General features: G+C 51.4%; 1 protein-coding gene across 1 annotated transcript in view; it reads left to right on the top strand.

The window, feature by feature from the left end:
• The window catches only part of ST3GAL4 (ST3 beta-galactoside alpha-2,3-sialyltransferase 4), a 47206-nt gene extending 30798 nt beyond the window's left edge, over positions 1 to 16408 (top strand). Inside the window, exons 2-11 of the mRNA XM_008589449.1 lie at positions 8630 to 8705; positions 9002 to 9086; positions 9476 to 9556; positions 9771 to 9868; positions 10056 to 10116; positions 10641 to 10736; positions 10829 to 11018; positions 11768 to 11908; positions 15280 to 15423; positions 15738 to 16408. Coding sequence (XP_008587671.1) covers positions 8630 to 8705; positions 9002 to 9086; positions 9476 to 9556; positions 9771 to 9868; positions 10056 to 10116; positions 10641 to 10736; positions 10829 to 11018; positions 11768 to 11908; positions 15280 to 15423; positions 15738 to 15824 — 1059 coding nt within the window. The 3' untranslated portion in view covers positions 15825 to 16408. The remainder of the gene's footprint in view (positions 1 to 8629; positions 8706 to 9001; positions 9087 to 9475; positions 9557 to 9770; positions 9869 to 10055; positions 10117 to 10640; positions 10737 to 10828; positions 11019 to 11767; positions 11909 to 15279; positions 15424 to 15737) is intronic.
• The last annotated feature ends 2151 nt before the right edge of the window (positions 16409 to 18559 follow it).

Raw genomic sequence — 18559 nt, 5'->3', positions numbered from 1 at the left:
TATCTCTAATCTCATGCTATTACTTGTTTGTCAAACGTTTATAAAACATCTACTACGTTCTAGGCACTGTAATAGAATCTGGAGCTATAAAGAAGCTCTTGACCACAGAGGTCATAGTCTCATGGGCAAGAGGTGAAAGTGCATAATCATGTAATATATAAAATTACAGTATGTGATAAAGAATCTTCTATAGTCTTCTATAGATACTCAGACTGTTGGTATAAACAAGTCTCCAATTTTAAAGGTCATGGATAGTGGACAAGCCATGAAAACCAGTAATTATATAATAAAAAGTTTTATAATCTGTTAAGTGCTGAAATCATGGTGTAAATAATATTTTGTGGGAACAAAAGCATCAGTTGTTTAAAAGTATTGGAAAAGACTTTATAGAGGAGGCACCATTTGAGCCACATGCTGTAGGAGTGGGATTGTCCAGGTGAACGAGTGGGGAGGGGTTAGGGGATTGTCTTAGTCTGTTTTGTGCTGGTATAACAGAGTACCCCAGATTGGGTAATTTATAATGAACACAAGTTTATTTGGCTCATGGTTCAGGAGGCTGGGAAGTCCAAGACTGAGGGGCTGCATCTAGTGAGGACCTTCCTGTTATGTCATTCTATGGTGGAAGGTAGGAGAGAGAGAGCAAGAGTGTAAGAGGAGGCTGAACTATCCTTTCATAAGGAACCCACTACCACAATAATGACATTAATCCATTCATGAGGGCAGAGGGCTCATGGCCTAAACACCTCTTATTAGGTCCTGTTTCCCAAGACTGCTTCATTGGGGATCAAGTTTCTAACCCATGAACTTTATGGGACACATTTAAACCATAGTACTCCACCCCTTCTCCTGAAATTTATGTCCTTCTCACATGCAAAATACATTCATTTCATCCTAATAGCCCCAAAGTCTTAACTCATTTCAGCACCAACTTAAAAGTCCAAAGTCCAGAATCTCATCTAAACCAGATATTGGTGAGACACAAGGCGCAATTCATCCCAAGACAAATTCCCTTAAACTGTAAGTCTGTGGGCCGGCCCGGTGGCGCACTGCGCTAGTGCGCCATTTGGGAAGCGCGGAGGCGCTCCTGCCGAGGGTTCGGATCCCACATACAGACCGGTTCCCGCTCACTGGCTGAGCGAGGCGCGGGGGCAACGCCAAGGGTTGTGATCCCGTTGCCGGTCCCCGGTCCGGTACGGGGGCAACACTGAGGGTTGCAGTGTAAGAGGAGGCTGAACTATCCTTTCATAAGGAACCCACTACCACAATAATGACATTAATCCATTCATGAGGGCAGAGGGCTCATGGCCTAAACACCTCTTATTAGGTCCTGTTTCCCAAGACTGCTTCATTGGGGATCAAGTTTCTAACCCATGAACTTTATGGGACACATTTAAACCATAGTACTCCACCCCTTCTCCTGAAATTTATGTCCTTCTCACATGCAAAATACATTCATTTCATCCTAATAGCCCCAAAGTCTTAACTCATTTCAGCACCAACTTAAAAGTCCAAAGTCCAGAATCTCATCTAAACCAGATATTGGTGAGACACAAGGCGCAATTCATCCCAAGACAAATTCCCTTAAACTGTAAGTCTGTGATATTAAACAAGTTATCTACTTCCAAAATACAATGGTGTACAGACATAAGACAGACATTCCTATTCCAAAAGGGAGAAGTAGGCAAGAGTAAAAGTGTAATTGACCCCATGCAAATACAAAACCTAACAGGTTGATAATACTAAGTCTTAAGGCTTGAGAATAATCTTCTTTGACTCCATGTTCCACCTTCCAGACACACTGGGGTGGGAGCTGGGCTTCCAAGGACCCAGGCAGCCCCATCCTATGGCTCTGCTGGGCTCAGGCAGCTCTCACAGGTTGGAGTGTCATGCCTGAAGCTCTTCCAGGATGGTGCTATATGCTGGGAGTCCTACAGTTCTGGGGTCTTGGGGATGACTTTACCCCCACAGCTCCATTAGGCCAGTGGAAACTCTCTGTGGCAGCTCTGACACCACAGTTCTACTGGGCATTGCCCTACTGGGTGCTCTCTCTGGTGTCCCCATCCCTGCTACAAGTCTCTGCTTGGGCCCCCAGGCTATCCATGCCATCCTTTGAAATATAGGTGGAGGAAGCCATGCCTCCACAGCTCTTGCATTCTGCATGCCTTCAGAATTAGCACCATATGATCACTGCCAAGACTTATGCTTGCGCCTTCTGGAGAGGTGGGTCAAGCCCCACATGGGGCGGCTGAGAGTGGCTGAGGAATGCTGCACTAGAATGCAGAATATGGCAAGCAGATAGTTGAGGTGACCCTGGGCAGTGAGCTCTAAGGTCCCAAGGGCTCCCTGGGCCTCTCCTTTGATATATTTTCTTCTCCTTGGCACTCCGGGTCTTGGGGTGGGGTAGGAGGGCAGCACAGGTAATCTCCAAAGTGCCTTCAGGGTCATTCTCCCATTGTCCTGAGGAATAGTTTCCAGCTTCGTTCTCATCATACTAATTTTCTTATCAAACAGTGCCATGGCCATACTCTATGCCAATACTAACCTCTTTATCAAATAGTTCATACTAATTTTATCAAATGGTAGCTTGGCCACACCCTTGGTTTTCTCTCCAGAGAATACTTTTATTCTCTACCACACGACCAGGCTGAGAATCCTTCCAGTCCCTAAGTTCTGTTACCCTTTTAATTGTAAATGCCCTCTTTAAATCATTTTTTCTTCTCACATTTTACTATATGCAGCTGAAAGAAGCTGCACAGTAGCCTACATGTTTTGCTGCTTAGGTAATTCTTCCACCAGGTATCCTACTTCATTGCTGTTAAGTTCTGCCTTTCATAAAGTTTTAGAACACAGACATAATTCAGCCAACTTCTTTGCTACTTTGTAACAAGGATGGCCTTTACTCCAGTATTCAATACCTTGTTTCTCATTTCCATCTGAGACTTCATCAGAATTGCCTTTACTGTCCACAGTTCTACCAACATTCTGATCATAACCACTTGCTGAGGGGCCACATCTGTTGAGGGGCTTCTTGCTGCATTATTCCATGGTGGAAAATGGAAGGGAGAGAGAAAGAAAGGAAAAAAGAGTGACCAAGAGGGGGCTGAATCATTCTTTTATAAGGAACTCACTCCCATGATATCAGCATTAATCCATTCATGAGAGCAGAACCCTCATGACCTAATCACCTCTTATTAAATCCCACCTCCCAACACTGCTATTTTGGGGAGGGGATTGTTTCCAACATGTGAACTTTGGGGGACACATCAAACCATAGTAGGTATCTTAATGAAGGTCAAGCCTGGGCAGAGGCAGGGGTGTGGAAGGTCATGGGGTGGAAAGGAAAAGGTGGCTTCTTTAGTGTGCTTGGGAAGAAGGTAGGAGATATGTCTGCAGGGCTGTGACCTGAGTTTGAAGGGCCCTGGTTTCCTGCTAAGGAGCTTTGGCTTCTCATTTAAGGAGCAGAGAGCAATTAGAGCAGGAGGGTGGTTTGATACATAACATTTCTTAAGCAGATACCATGTTGGCAGTTCCAAAGAAGGGGCTTGGGTGAGGAAAGACTTGTGGTAAAGAGACCAGTTAGGAAGCCTGTGACTTGGGGAGGGATCTAGAATCAGGCCATGGCTCAGGAAAGGCAGATGGAGGGCCACATTCTGAAGTAGGTCTGAGGGTCTAGACTATGTGGTCTTTACATTGTGGCTGAGTTTTATAAAGCCTGGCATCCCCAGTGCCTCCCACGATGCCAGCATATGGGGAGCAGCTTAGCAAGCATTTGCTGGAATGAGCAACTGGGGATAGAATGATAATATTTAGTAACCAGTTGGGGGGGGAGTGTGAAAGAGAGGGAGGTGTTGGGGACTAAGTTGATGATGATATGTGGGTCGGGGGAGTGGGGAGAGATGAGTCTAGCTGCAGACATGTTCTTTAGTTTGAAGAATTTAAAATTGCCTGCATAGAAAATAGGACATATAGGGGCCCGCCCGTGGCTCACTTGGGAGAGTGCGGTGCTGATAACACCAAGGCCACAGGTTTGGATCCCTATATAGGGATGGCCAGTTAGCTCACTTGGGTGAGCGTGGTGCTGACAACACCAAGTCAAGGGTTAAGATCCCCTTACCAGTCATATTTAAAAAAAAAAAAAAAGAAAATGGGACATATTAGGACAGAGCTTGGGAGAGAAATTAGGGCTGAACATAAAGCACTCAAATCATCAGTGTATGAAGTGTTTAACTTCTGAGAATGAGTGAACTTGTCCTCTGAAAACATGTGGCAGGGGAAGGGCAGAGGCTCAAGGAGAAGGCCAGCATTTAAAGGGTGAGCAAAGGAATTAGAGCTGGTGTAGTGACTGTCCTGGAGGAAGGAGGGAATCCTGGAGAGTCTTGACCCAGAAGACAAAGAAGTCGGCATGGCCAACAGCGTCAAAGGCCTCAGCATCTGGGGAAGATCGAAAATAGACCCTTCTCGGGTTTGGGATTAGGAGGCCACTGATGGCCTTAGCAAGAGGAATTTCAGCGAGAGAATAAGGTGGAGGGAATGGTATGGGGGTGGGGGAAGGAGTGGAGGGAAGGAGGGAGATGCAGGTGTAGGTTAAGGTGGAGACAGGTTTTTTTTTTTTAGGAAGAGGGAGACTTGAGTATGTTTAAAAGTCAGAGAGAGAGGGAAGGAGAGATGGAAGACCTGGGACAAAGGGAGTCATTGATTGGGACAATTCTGGGAAGGGGAGAGGAGGGACCCCATGTTGAGGAGGAAGCATCTGAAGGGAGGAAGAGCAGTAGGTGAGTCTAGAGGTGGCAGGCAGTCAGGTGGCTCCAAGTTTTCTCTGCACAACTGAGGGACAGTGGGATTATTTGACTCACTTAAGATCACAGAACCAATGAGTAAACCCTGGGCTTCTGCACCCCCGGTCTTCCCAGACCCCTTCTCCAGAACATTATACCATCCTATCCCTCTGTTGGGTCCAGAGGCTCTGAGGGGCCTGGCATCCTGCATACCCCTGACGGCACACCTAGCTCTGCTCTTCTTGGCTCAGTGGGTTCCTGCTGAGTGCTTGCTGTGTGCTTGGCGATGAGTGCTGGAGCAGCGCGAGGCATGGTCCCTGCGTCCACTGGGCCTGATTTCTTCACTCCTGCCCCCAGTTCTGCCCTTCAGCGAGTTCTGTGACAGGGCTCAGCAGTCACTTCAGCCAGGGACACCTTGGTTCTTGGCAGAGCACCAAGAGAGCAGATAGCCTTCTTGCCCAGGTCAGCTTGGCCTAGTAGGTTGGGCGAGCCCATCTCCTTGGCAGCTGCTTGTAGGTAGAGACTGGTGCACTTTGGACATGAATGGATTACATACCTGCTTTCCTATCCAGGTCCCCTCCTGTGACTTTTCTGCTACCCTTTTATACCCAGGAGCTGGGCCACTGAGCAGTCTCTCAGCATGGCCCAACACGGGGAGGGGGTGGGCTCCTAAAGTCCCCTGACTGAGTATCTTGGAGCAAGCCCTAAGATTAGCCAGTCTGCTTAGCACAACAGTGGCACAGTTTTGTAATAAAGCCACATCAATGCAGAACCTTACTGAGGAAGAGGTTGAAGAAGGGCTAGTTGTCTTATTGTTCACCATTGACTGCCAAAGGGCTCTTCCCTTGAGGTCAGGCCTGTGGGGTGGCTGAGTATTTGTCTTTCGTTTACTGTGGAACGTGCTCTGTATAATGTTTTCCATTTTGTCTACGTGTTAGAATTGCAGACGGGGTGTTTTTGTTTGCTTGTTTTGCTTTTTACTAGTAATGCCTGGGCCCCGCCTCTAACCAATTAAATAAAAATTTTGAAGAGTGGAGCCTGGATATATGTACATTTAAAAATTCCTCAGGTCATTGCATTGTGCAGCCAAGGGAGATGAAGGAGAAGAGTAAATCCTGGTCACGAGAGGAAGGTTGAAAGAGGAAAGAGGGTGGGAGAGGGGCCAGTTCAGAAAGTCATGGAATGTGAGAGCTGGCAGGTTGCGGGTTCACAGCTTTGCAGCACAAAGTGTGGCCCCAGCCAAGCAGCAGGGCCCCTCCAGGGAGCTGGTTAGAATGCAGACCCTCAGGTCCCACCCATCCTGCTGAGTCAGAATGTGCACATCAAGGTTGGGAAGTCTGCTCTCAGATCATCCAGACCAGTGGTTCTCAACCTTGGCTGCACATGAGAATCTCCTGGGATGCTTAAGCAAATTCCATTGCTGGGCTAAACCAATTAACTCAGTTTCTAAGTGTGGGACCCAGATACTAATTTCTTTTTTTTTAAAGTTGTTTTAGTACCTGAGGCGATTCCGTACAGCTGTGGTTAAGAGCATCAGTCTTGACCAGTGCTTCTCAAACTTGATTGTGCCTATGAATCACCAGGGGATCGTGTTCCAATGAAGATTCTGATTTTGTGGCCCTGGAGGGGCCCTGTGATTGCATCTCAAATAAGGGTCCCTGTGATGCCCATGCTGCTGATCTAATAAATATATTTTGAGCAGCAGGCATTTATTGGACCATCTTCCCAGTTGGACAGCTGAGGAGACTGAGGGTCAGGGAGGGAGACGCTCATCCACGGTAACCCAACATGCTATTTATTTCATACTTTCTGACACCCTCTGCTCTGTGCCACACAGCATGCTAGATGCTAGGCCAGAGCTAGGGACAGGACAGACCCGATTCCAACTCCCACAGAGCTTTTTTTTTTAATGTTTTTTTATTGTTTTTTTTTGTGTGTGTGGCTTGCCAGTACGGGATTTGGGATCCGAACCCGTGACTTGAGGTAACTGGCCAGCCCCGACCCCCACAGAGCTTCTATTCCAATGGAGAAGACTAAGCTAATTACAGGTCAGAGAAGTACTCTGATGGGGCTAAAGAGAGCCATGTGGTGGAGGTTGCTGTGGGGGGCAGGGAAGCCACGCCACTTTGGAAGAGTGGTCAGGGGAGCCACTGGTACAGTGACTTTAACTGGGGACTTCTGGTTACAAATCTATGACTTTTCTTTAGAGGACAGGGTCATCCTCCATCCCCTTTGGGCTTTGGCGATGGGTGCTACTGACCCTGCTGAAGAAGTCCTTACTCTGGTCCCCACCCTGTCTCTCCCCCGATTCAAGACTCTCATTCTTCAGTTTCTGGACTCAAGAGTGGAGCCTGGGGAATGCCCCAGAGCACTGACTCCATAATAGGACAGTGTTTGGAATCATTAATTTATGATTTGTATCAAATACCAGGCCTCGTCCAGATGCTGCCCCCCGCCCCCGAGAAATAGTGGAGGGTTGTTCACATATCCCTGAGAGAGCACAAACGCTAGCGCTCCCCTCCCCTTCCCTATTGACCTAAGAATTGCCCGGGCTGCTTGTGAAAATGCCCATACCTGGGCCGGCCTGGTGGCGCACTGGATAGTGCGCCGCTTGGGAAGCGCGGCGGCGCTCCCGCCCGAGGGTTCGGATCCCACATACAGACCGGTTCCCGCTCACTGGCTGGGCGAGGTGCGGGAGCAACACCGAGGGTTGTGATCCCGTTGCCGGTCCCGGTCCGGCGCGGGGGCAACACTGAGGGTTGCGATCCGTTGCCGGACACGGAAAAAGACAAAAAGACAAAAAAAAAAAAAAGAAAATGCCCATCCCAGGCCCCACCCTGGGCTGACAGAGGCGGTCTCCAGTGGAGGGCCCTGGAATGTGTGTTTTTAGTAAGTGGCCCAGGTGATTTTTCTGGCCCAGATCATTAGGGAGACATGGCGGCATGGAAGAAACTGACGCTCGGCGTCCTGTGCTTCTTCGTGTGGCCGTGGGAGCTGCAGACATTTCTTCCGTGGTGACTCAGCAGAGTGGCCCTGCATGGCTGAGTGGTGACGGTTAGGAGGCTGTGCTCATGAGCATACAGCAGCCCACCCCTTCCCACGGCCCAGCCCATACCTTGCTGGCCTTTGCCCTCAGCAGAAACATCTCCTGACTCCTTTTGACCTCCCAGTCCCTGCCCTACCTGTTCAAACACCCTTCCTTCACTGACCTCGCCCCACGCCTTGGGTGGGGAAGTTCAGCACTGTTTGTATGTGGTCAGAGTCTAGGAGGGCCAGAGGGACCTCATGAGCATCATCGCATAGCCCCACCTTCAGTCCCAGTCTCCGGCCTGAGTGGACCTTTTGCTGGAGTCACGGGAGATTGATGAGAGAGGGGGCAGCGGTCAGACCTATGGATGCCTTGGGTGGTGGGGAATAGGTAAACTTCAGCTGGGTAGGATATGAATCAAGCCCTTGTAGTATGCTAGCTTAACTTTCATGTCAAAAGTGGGTAGAGGTACCACCTGGCCCCTGGAGCTGGCCCTTCCTAATCAACATGCAGAGGAGGACAGGGAGGGGAACCACAGCAGAGAGGCTGGAGTGGGCCAGTCTGGCCTGGGACCTAATCTTTGAGAGCTGGAACCTTGGTTCCCTCTCTGTGGCAGGGACCCACCTAGATCCCTGATGCTTCCCCTTGAGGGGTCAGGAGGATGTCCAGGGTGAGAAAGGTCGCTCTCGTGATGACCGCCCCAGGGAGCAGCTTCGTGCTTTCTGGAGGAGGGAAGGGATGGATGGTAGGTGTGTCCTGCTCTTGTGTCTAGGCAGGAGTGTTTGTGGAGCCGACCAGACAGACACCTTTGTCTCTTACCTCCTAGGTGGCCCGAGGCAGCCGGGATGACAGCTCTCCCCAGGAATCCTGCTACCTGCTGAGAAACATGAGCAGCAAGTCCCGTGAGTGTTGTCCAAGAGCTCTCTCCAGATGGGCCTCCAGAAGCAGTCTTCAGCAGCATCCTGGGCCCCCCTGGGGGCTGTGGAGGGACAGGCAGGGAGCTTGGGGCCCCTCTCTTCATCTTGAAGGACAATAGAAACACTCAGGTCCAAGCCCTGATCTAGGGCCGGGAGAGGGCCAGGGGCTGCATCTGCCTGAGTTGGGGGCTGCAAGCACCCAGGATGGGGAAGGTGAGAAGGTAGACTGGGCTGTAGCTGCCTGTTTCTGCCTCCAGCTCCTCTGTGCATGTGCCTTGCAGGCTGGAAGCTCCTGGCCATGTTGGCTCTGGTCCTGGTTGTCATGGTGTGGTATTCCATCTCCCGAGAAGACAGGTACATTGAGCTGTGAGTATGATTTCCATGTTCTTCCATTGGTTCTTCTTGGGGATAGGGCTTAGGGATTGTGTGTCATGGGGTGGGGGACCTAGTAGGGCAGGAGGGTTCCGGGAGCTGGAGCACGACCTCTCCCCTTCAATTGCTAGCTAGTGTGGAACCTTCCATGAGGGTGGATGGTGGTAGGGTCTGGGATGACTGCCCAGGCCGTCACCCAAGGAGTACAGGGGCAGGAGGAGCTGGATCCTCAATGTAGAGTTCAAAGTAGAGTTTGAGTGGAGATGATTCCACCCTATAGGTCCCTCTTTAGCACCCTGGGGGAAGATTGAGGCTTCCTGATGCTGGCCCCTGTACCCCTGGGCCCCTGGGTCCGACTGCCTCCTCTCCTTTTCTGTCTCCAGTTTTTATTTTCCCATCCCAGAGAAGAAGGAGCCGTGCCTCCAGGGCGAGGCAGAGAGGCAGGCCTCTAAACTCTTTGGCAAGTAAGTACATGAGGATGGGGGTGGGGCAGACTGTGGGGTGAGCTGGGATGGAGGGGTCCACAGGGTAGGGGCCTCAGCTGGAGGGAGGGGCTGTGCTGGTGGACAGCCAGGGAGGGAAGGAGAGGCCGTATAATATTAGTCACACAGCTGGCCCTCCTTCTGACATCAAGATTAATCCCTTTTTCACCCTCACCTGGCTTTTACCTCCGTGCAGCTACTCCCGAGATCAACCCATCTTCCTGCAGCTTAAAGATTATTTCTGGGTCAAGACACCGTCTGCCTATGAGCTGCCCTACGGGACCAAGGGGAGTGGTAAGTTCCCACCTGGCTCAGTAGGAACAATGGGCTCTCAGTGGCCACATCGCTTCCTGGTCTTTGTTGTCCATGGCTCTAGTGCCCATGTTCTGAGCCAGGCTCAGGTCCCGGGGTCAGGGGAGGAAAAAGGCAGCCTTCAGATGCTGGCTTCCGTGTCAGTCTTTCCATCTTGCTCTTTGTGTAGAAGATCTGCTCCTCCGGGTGCTAGCCATCACCAGCTATTCCATACCCGAGAGCATCCAGAGGTAAGGAAACTCTCCTCCTGCTCAAGGCTGGGCAGTTTCTCTTCTTGCCTGCCCCAGTGTGACATAGACACGGCCCAGCACCATCCTAGGGAGCCTTCCTGTCGCTGGTCCCCTGTGGCCAATTTGACCCTCCTTCCTAGCCTGTCTGTCTCCAGGGGATTCAGGGACACCAGTCCCCACAGCAACCTAGCCTGGTCGTACAGGTGCCTAGCAGGCAGAGGCTGCTGAGGGTATTGCCGTGGCAATGGGTGGGCCTGGGTTGCAGGCGAGGGGCTCTGAAGCGGGGTTTCTTATTGGCACCCCCATATGCCCTCCTTCCACTCCCCTCTCTTCTGTGTTCTGCTTGGCTTCCTCTCCCTTGAAAGCCCTGGGCTGCAGAATCAGTGTGACCATGAGCAGGACCACTTGGCAATGCCTGCTCCACACGGCCCAGGGGACACGGGGGCCCAAGTAGATCCAGGACGGTGAGAGTGAAAGGGTGCAAGGGTCGTCTCTGGGTTTGATCACTGCTCTTCCTATGGCAGCCTCAAGTGCCGCCGCTGCGTGGTGGTGGGGAACGGGCACCGGCTGCGGAACAGCTCGCTGGGAGATGCCATCAACAAGTACAATGTGGTCATCAGGTATGTAGTACCGGCCCTTCCCGCTTCTGTTTGAGAGTCAGGTGTCCCACACGGGGCACTGTAGACAGTGATGGGCCTTCTCCACCGCACAGATTGAACAACGCCCCAGTGGCTGGCTATGAGGGTGACGTAGGCTCCAAGACCACCATGCGTCTCTTCTACCCTGAATCCGCCCACTTCAACCCCAAAGTGGAGAACAACCCGGACACACTCCTCGTCCTGGTAGCTTTCAAGGCAATGGACTTCCATTGGATTGAGACCATTCTGAGTGATAAGAGGCGGGTAAGTGGGGGGGGGCAGGTGGGGCCCGAGGCCTGGGGATGGAGACAGTGTCTGAAGCCTCCCGCTCCATGATATCTGCTGTGTAATCCTAAAGAGCCTATGAGGGGCTGGCATGAGCTGGGATCGCAGCAGTCTGTGCCTTAGGTTTGCCACCCAGGGTGGTGTTCTGGAGGGCTTCCAAGAAGCGGTCCCAGCAGCTGGTCACAAGAGCCCATAGGAGTCAGGTGGTGGCAGCCGAAGGCACCCCATGCGCAAGGGCTGTCTGGGCCAGGACGGCTGCCAGAATGTGTGTCTGCCTGTGAGAAGCTGGAGCAGAGGAAGCTCCAGCAGTCATCTGCAGGCAGGGGGCAGGTTAGGAGAGCAAGTCCTGAGCCTTTCCAGACGTCCCCAGAAAGAGTCTACTACATCTCTTTGCCATCAGATGCTGATCTACCCAATCTGGCATTTTTGCCAAGTGTCTAGACACCCTAAAACTCGAACCCCTTCTACCTGTTGGGATATTCTTGGAAGTGGGCTGTGGCCAGAACCCACGCTCTGCACATCTGATCACCTGGCCTCCTCTTGGGGTGCCCTTTCTCCTGTCTCTCCCTTCCCATCCTTGCCATAGGCTGCACTCCCTTCCTCTCTCCCTGCACTCCCGAAGGCCTTTCCATCACTTGGACCCCTCCCCTGGCTGAGGACCACCGGGTTGGACTTGAGAAACAGGTCTTCACCCACTCCTGTCTCTCCCTTCTAACACCCTCCCCTAGGTACGAAAGGGTTTCTGGAAACAGCCTCCCCTCATTTGGGACGTCAACCCCAAACAGGTTCGGATTCTCAACCCTTTCTTCATGGAGATTACAGCTGACAAACTGCTGAGCCTACCAGTGCAGCCACGCAAGGTTAAGCAGGTGATGATGGGCTGGCGACAGGGAAGCCAGGCCTGAGGGTTGGGATCTTGTGTGGGAAGTAGGTGGGATGTTCCTAGAGGCTTAGGAGGCCACAGAGGACCCCATGGGAGGGACAATGACAGATAGCAGCTTGCGTTTGACCTTCAGGACCATACTGTAACCACAGTTAGGTTTACTCTCTTGCTGCACAACTTTGGAGAACTGCGGGGCATCTTCAAAGTGGGGAGGGAGGAGATGGCCTGGATCGGGTTTGCGGCTGGAGCAGGGATGGTTTGGGCAGGCACTGGTCAGAATTTGTAAATCGGGAGTTTCTGAATAGTCAGTGGTCTATCTTTGGAACAACTTAAACCTATGCAGAGTTACAGTTAAACGCTGTGATCTTATCTTGGAACATATTGCTGAATGAGTTAAAAGAATTTGAGCTTCAGCAGTGTGTCCCGTGTGTCACAGTTTGGTACGGCATGCTGATCTGGGGAGTCGTAGTACAGCTTTTTGGGCTATGGTTTTGATTTCAGCTCTCAGTGCCCTGGTGGTCTTTAGCTGATGGGCTTTAACTCACTTTGTAGTTTCCCAGGTACTTCTACACGTGTGGGAAGAGGAAAGCAGCAGGCATAGATGGGACTGTACGTGGTGGTACCACTTACTGTGTGGCATTTGGCAGCTTGGCTATTGGGAGCCACGGTTTTCTTGTCTGTGTGGTAGGGATAATACTTGTACTGACTTTATTTATTTATTTTGGTGTCTGGAGGGTACAGGATACTGATCTTTTAAGGCCATTGTAAGATTTAAAAAGATAAGTAATTATGTAAAATGCCTATTATGGAGATTGGTACACAGTGCCTCTCCATAAGTATTTGCCAAACTTGGAATGAGTAATCTTACTCTGCACTGAATATCTACTGTTATTCAACTTCCTGTGTCGCGTACTCAGTGACAGCCCCAAGTCTGCATGCTTGGTGAGTAAGATGTGCTCCTTGCCCTGAGGAGATGAGGTCTGTGGAGTAATTGTGCAGGCTGCACTGTGGAGTGGTAAAGTGCCACAGCAGAGAGTTGGTCCACGCTGCCCACTGGGGGCAATCTGGGGGCTCCCTACAGGAGGTGGTACTAGAGTTGGGCCTGGAGGGATCACAGGGCCTATCAGGCAGAGAATTGGGGAAAGGCGTTCCCCTTGGCAAAACCAAACCTCTCCTCCGGCCCTGAGTTGTTCTAGTGCAAGTGGAGTTGAGGGGCAACAAGGAGGAGTTTCATGTTGTGGAAATAGGGGTGCAGAGGGAGACAGTCTGTGGAGGGAGGGAAGGACCTGAACCCAGATCCTGGCACTGGTAAGGAAAGGAGGCGATGGACTTGACATTGTCCTAGTTTTCTATTGCTGCCTAATGAATTACCACAAGTTTGCAAGCTAGAACGGTGCCCATGCATTGGCCCGTAGTCCTGGGCTCACAGTCCTGTAGGTCAGAAGTCAGCTTGTGTGGCTGGGTTCTCTGGTTAGGGTGTCGCAAGGCTGAACTCAGTTTGTCGGCCAGACTGAGGACTCAGACGTCTGGAGGCTCTGGGGGAAATTTTGCTCCCAAGCTCATTCTTGTTGGAGTAACTTCAGTTCCAGTGCTTATAGGACTGGGGTTCCCATTTCCTTGCTGGCTGTCAGCTGGGGTAGGGGGCTACCCTCAGCTCTTGGAGGCCACATATGTTCCTTGCCATTATGTCCCCTTCCTCTTCAAGCCAGTGACAGCATGACGAAGCCTTCCTGTGCTTCAAATCTCTGCCTTCCTCCCTCTCTGATCTTGACACCCAGATTTGAAGGTTCGAGTAGTTGGGTCAAGCCCATCAGGATCGTCTCCCCTCTTATGGTCAACTGTGTGGTGTAAAGTGACATAACGTATCTCATGGTATTCACAGGTTCCACACACACCAAAGGGGAGGAGATTATACAAGGGTGAGGGTCGTTGGGGATCCTCTCACAATTCCACCTGCCACATAGATTTTACAGGTGGAATTGAGAGATTTTTGACCAGTTCTAGGTTTCCAGCTTGGACAGCTGGGTGGATGGTAATGCAGAAGTCTCTATGTATGGTCTGACTTAACGACTTTTCGATTTCATGATGGTGCAATGGCATTTGCATTCAGTAAAAACTGTACTTTGAATTTTGAATTCTGATTCAAAATTCTTTATAATAACTTCATTTTAAAAGTTAGATGATTTTTCCCAATTGTAGCTACTGTAAGTGTTCTGAGCACAGTTAAGGTAGGCTAGGCTAAGCTATGATGTTCAGTAGGCTGGGTGAATTAAATACATTTTCTATTTACTGATATTTTCAACTTATGATGTGTTTATTGGGACATAACCCCCATCATAAGTCGAGGAGCATCTGTACATTTAACAGAGTACAGGAAGGAGGAAGAGCTTGGCGAGTTTAAGGAGCTTGTGTCCAGGCAGAGCTGGCTAGAAGGCGATGGCATGTGACCAAACTGGACGAGATGATTCAGTGGTTAGAGCACCAAGAGTAAAAATGAAGGCCCAGGCAGGTGGCAGAAGGTGAGAAGGTAGGAGAGCTCAGGAAGGGATGCTGGGAGAAAGCTGGCATGGAGAGGCACGACGAGGCCCAGGGAGTGGCTCCCAAATGGGAGTGGTCTGCAAAGCCGGTTGGTGGAGCTGAGAAGGCAGGATTTGTAAGGTTAGAATATCAGGTTTCTCTTCCCTGTGGATGGATTAGGGATGGAGGAAGTGAGGTCCTCTACAGGTGGGTAAGGAAGGTATTGCTGTCCCTGCTTTAAAGGAAGGGACAGCCCACCCTCACAGAGGGCCACACAGCCAGTGAGTGTTGGAGCCCCCAGGTCTTCTAAACAAAGTGAGGTTTCCAAGGAGGAGAGCAAATGCCTTCCCTCCTTTGAGTGAGTTGCTTGACATTTGAAAGCCTCAGTCTTCTCATCTGTAAATTGGGGCTAATAATAGGTATCTACCTCCAAGTGTTTTTGTGAAGACTGGATGAGATCATGTATGATACTAGGTAAAATACTTAACATAGTGTCTGAAGCATAGTAAGTGCTCAAAAAGCAATAGATATTATGATGATGCTTGTCATTATTGTCATCCTGATTGCTGTCGTTAACCCTAGAGGCCCACACCCTTCCCTAGATGTATGGAGCTATACTGTTCAGTATGGTAGCCACTGGCCACATGTGGCTATTTAAATTTAAACTTTAATTAATTAAAATTTAATAAAATAAAAATTCAGTTCCACTAGCCCCATCCACATGCTCAGTAGGCTTGTGGCTGTCACAGTGGGCAGTGCAGGTGAAGAGCATTTCTGCGACTGCAGAAAGTTCCATCGCAGAGCTCTGGCCTCTGATGCCCTACTCCCTTTGCCCCTCAGAAGCCCACCACCGGCCTGTTGGCCATCACCCTGGCCCTCCACCTCTGCGACTCGGTGCACATTGCTGGCTTTGGCTACCCAGACGTCTACAACAAGAAGCAGACCATTCACTACTATGAGCAGATTACGCTCAAGTCCATGACGGTAAGAGACCCTGTCTGTGAGCGTTTGGGGTGGATGGGCCTAGGGACCAGACAACCAGAGGGACACTGGTTGAGTGAGAGTGGTCCTGAGGGCCCAGAGGGGGGTCATGGTGAGATCATTCAGAGAGCCAGAACTGGACTCCCCGCCCAGTGTCCTCCGTATTTGGCCACATGGATTCTGCTTCCTTCCAAGAGCCAGCATGGGGAAGGGCACTCCCAAGAGGTGTGGGGCCATGGACAGGGGCAAGGAGACTTTTGTGGGCACAGGGAGGTCCCCAGGAATCTGTCAGTTTACTTCCTTGTCTATCTCCACAGGGGTCAGGCCATAACATCTCCCAAGAGGCCCTGGCCATCAAACGGTTACTGGAGATTGGAGCCGTCAAGAACCTCACGTACTTCTGATGTGGGCAAGAGCTGTAACCCATCAGTTGCCCACTCCACTGCCTGGGTGACCCCCATCCATGGCTGCGGGGGTGCCTGGTGCCAGCGTGACCCACTTGGACTCACTCTCTCCTGTGTGGGGAGGGGTCCTGGGACTGGCCCGATCTGAGATGAGGCCATGCCCCTGGCTGTTCTTGTGGAGCCCAGATCCCATCAGGATGGAGGCACTGGGGCTGTGGGAGCCTGGCCAGGTCGGGGGGCCCATTGCTGTGGCATCTCCTCTCTGCCAGCATCAAGACATTATTTAATGGGCTATTTAATTAAGGGGTAGGAGAGGGCTGTGGGCTGGTCCTATGGCATCCATGAAAAGGGGCACAGTAGTGTTCTGCCCACTTTTTATAAAGATTTACATGTGATGGGTCCACCCAGAGCAGGCCTCCCAGGAAGACGTGGGTGTCAGGAGTGGGTGGATGTCCGTTAGAGAGGGGCTGCTACCTCCCAGCAGGCTTGGGAAGAGCACAGGTGTGAAGGTCCCTCTGAGAAGGGGACCTCACCTAGAAAAGAGGCTGCAAACCTACCATTAAACTATTTTTCCTAAAATGGAAGCCGTTGTGATGTGTCCTTGGAGGTTGGGGAGGACAAAGATGGGGCGGCAGGGGCTGGCTTGTAAGAGCAGAGCACGGCATGGTCAGTCAGGGAGTGGTTACTTACGGAGCACAGTGTTTGGCACCCAGCAGGGCATTACCACCCTGGCATGGCAGGCAAGCAAGCGGTGCCCAGAGCAGCCCCGTCTGCAGACACCCAGCCTGGCACCCTACATTCCTGGTTTACTTCCCAGAGGGAGGGAGGGGCTGGAGGATGCCTGATGGGAGTAGCAGAATTCTCTCCCATCCTCTTTCCTCTCTGCCTCCCCATCTTTCAGTTAACCACAGTCTTATGCTGAGAGGTGTGTGTTTTAAGGACAGGGGTGGGATCAGACAAAGGAGGCCAAGTTACCCTTCTCAGATTGAGAATCATAAAATGGAGTTTATAGATGGTCCTGCTAGCAGCCCAGGCGGCCAAGTCTAGAGTGGGCAGGGCTGGAGGGCAGTGTCAGAGGGATTTGGCAAGGCCTGTCAGCCAGTTGCTGGGCCAGCGGATGAAATGGCTTCTTTCGTAGGTCTTTAGAATCATAAGAGCCCTGCCGTTTGCCTGTCTCTCTTGCCTTCATTCTCCATCTTCTCAGGCCTTGCTTAGCTGCCAACTGGGCTTCTCGCCACCCCCACAGCTGTTCCTTTACATCTGGAGCCAAGAGGGAGAGTTGGAACTCCCCCACGGGGAATGGACCTCGCAGCTGTGTTCCTGGCTTTCTCAGAAAGAGTTGCAGCTTTGAGGTTTTAAGACAAGCCAGGCTGGGACAGTATAGATAAAGAGGGACAGCAATTTGGGAGGAACAGAGGAAGATGATACAGTTCTCAACAGAGTGTTGGGATGGCCTTGAGAGCACCCAGCCTCATCCCAGGGAATGGAACTGCCTGCCCTCTCAGAAGCTTGGCCACTTGCTAGCTGCTCTCCCCCTAGGGAGAAGGGGGATTCTGAAAGCACATAGGGCCCTAGTGTCTGTAGCCCCAAGCCCCCTCCCCTCTACATGGGCTCGCTTTGTCTTCCAGGCTTTGTCCTGGAGGGACGTTGCTGACTCCAGGGTATGGGGGGATCTTAGCTCCGCTCATCCTGATACTTCCCCAGCTGCTTCTCATGAGGTATGCAAGGGTGCGTCCATTTCCCTGTCCAGGGCCATTGAAAGTAGCCGTGTGCACAAACGATCCAGCTGTTCTGGACTGAGGCCACTGCCTGTTGCTGAACGTGCCTAATCTAGAGCCAGAATCCAGCACGCAGGGATGGGTCAGACCCCCCTCCTTCCAAACTCCAAACACGTAGACACAGGATCATTTTACATTCTCGCTGGATTACGTTTGTGATACCGTACGCAGACAGTCCTTCATGACCACATACAGAGAAGAGTGTGTGTGTGCGTGTGGGAGATGCGTACACCCAAACAGGCCATTGTTTGCACAGGGCGTGGACATAACTTTCTTCAGGGAGCCCAAATCTACGCAGATTCAGTACTGGCCAAGAGTCGGAGTTGGGAGTGGAGCTTTGACGTGGAGTTGTTGGACAGGGTTCTTTGGTGTTCTGGGAAGAGATTTTCAGTCTTTAGTTAGCCCAACCAATGTGAATGAACTGCCTGCCAGCCTGCCTGGTACTGATTAAACCATGCCCTGAAAATGACGGAGAATAAGGGAAGCACTCGGGTGCAAGTCAAGAAATCTGGGTTCTACACCAGGCTCTTCCACTTAATTCTGTACGATCTCGGGCCAATCATTTCTCGGCCTCTATGCTCCTATGTCCGCGTTCCTTGAAACAAGAGGGTGGGTCCAGCCCAGGAGGACCGCTTATTTCAGAATTATCTGGGGTCGTTTAAAAATGGAGACTCCTAGGTTTGTACCAGGCCGCTGGGGGCGGGGCCCAGGAATTTGGAATTTTAACGAGCGCCTAAAACCAATGCTCTACTAGAGGTCAGGATGAACTCCTGGGTGTGTTTCAACTCTACCGTCTGCGTGTAACGCCCTTCCTAATCTCCCGTGTCCTTGAGCCGTGTTAATTAGGCGCACGCGCAGCTTTATCCGGCGGGCGGGCAGGCGCGGGAGGGGGGACTGCGCTCAGCTCGCCCCGCCCCCGGCGTCAGGGGTGGGGCCGCGCATGCGTGGTCGGCGGGG

This window comes from Galeopterus variegatus, unplaced genomic scaffold (assembly GCF_000696425.1).
Source record: "Galeopterus variegatus unplaced genomic scaffold, G_variegatus-3.0.2 Scaffold5455, whole genome shotgun sequence".
Lineage (NCBI taxonomy): Eukaryota > Metazoa > Chordata > Mammalia > Dermoptera > Cynocephalidae > Galeopterus > Galeopterus variegatus.
The sequence above is the reverse complement of the archived record's forward strand: the minus strand, read 5'-3'. Positions and strand labels throughout refer to the sequence as shown.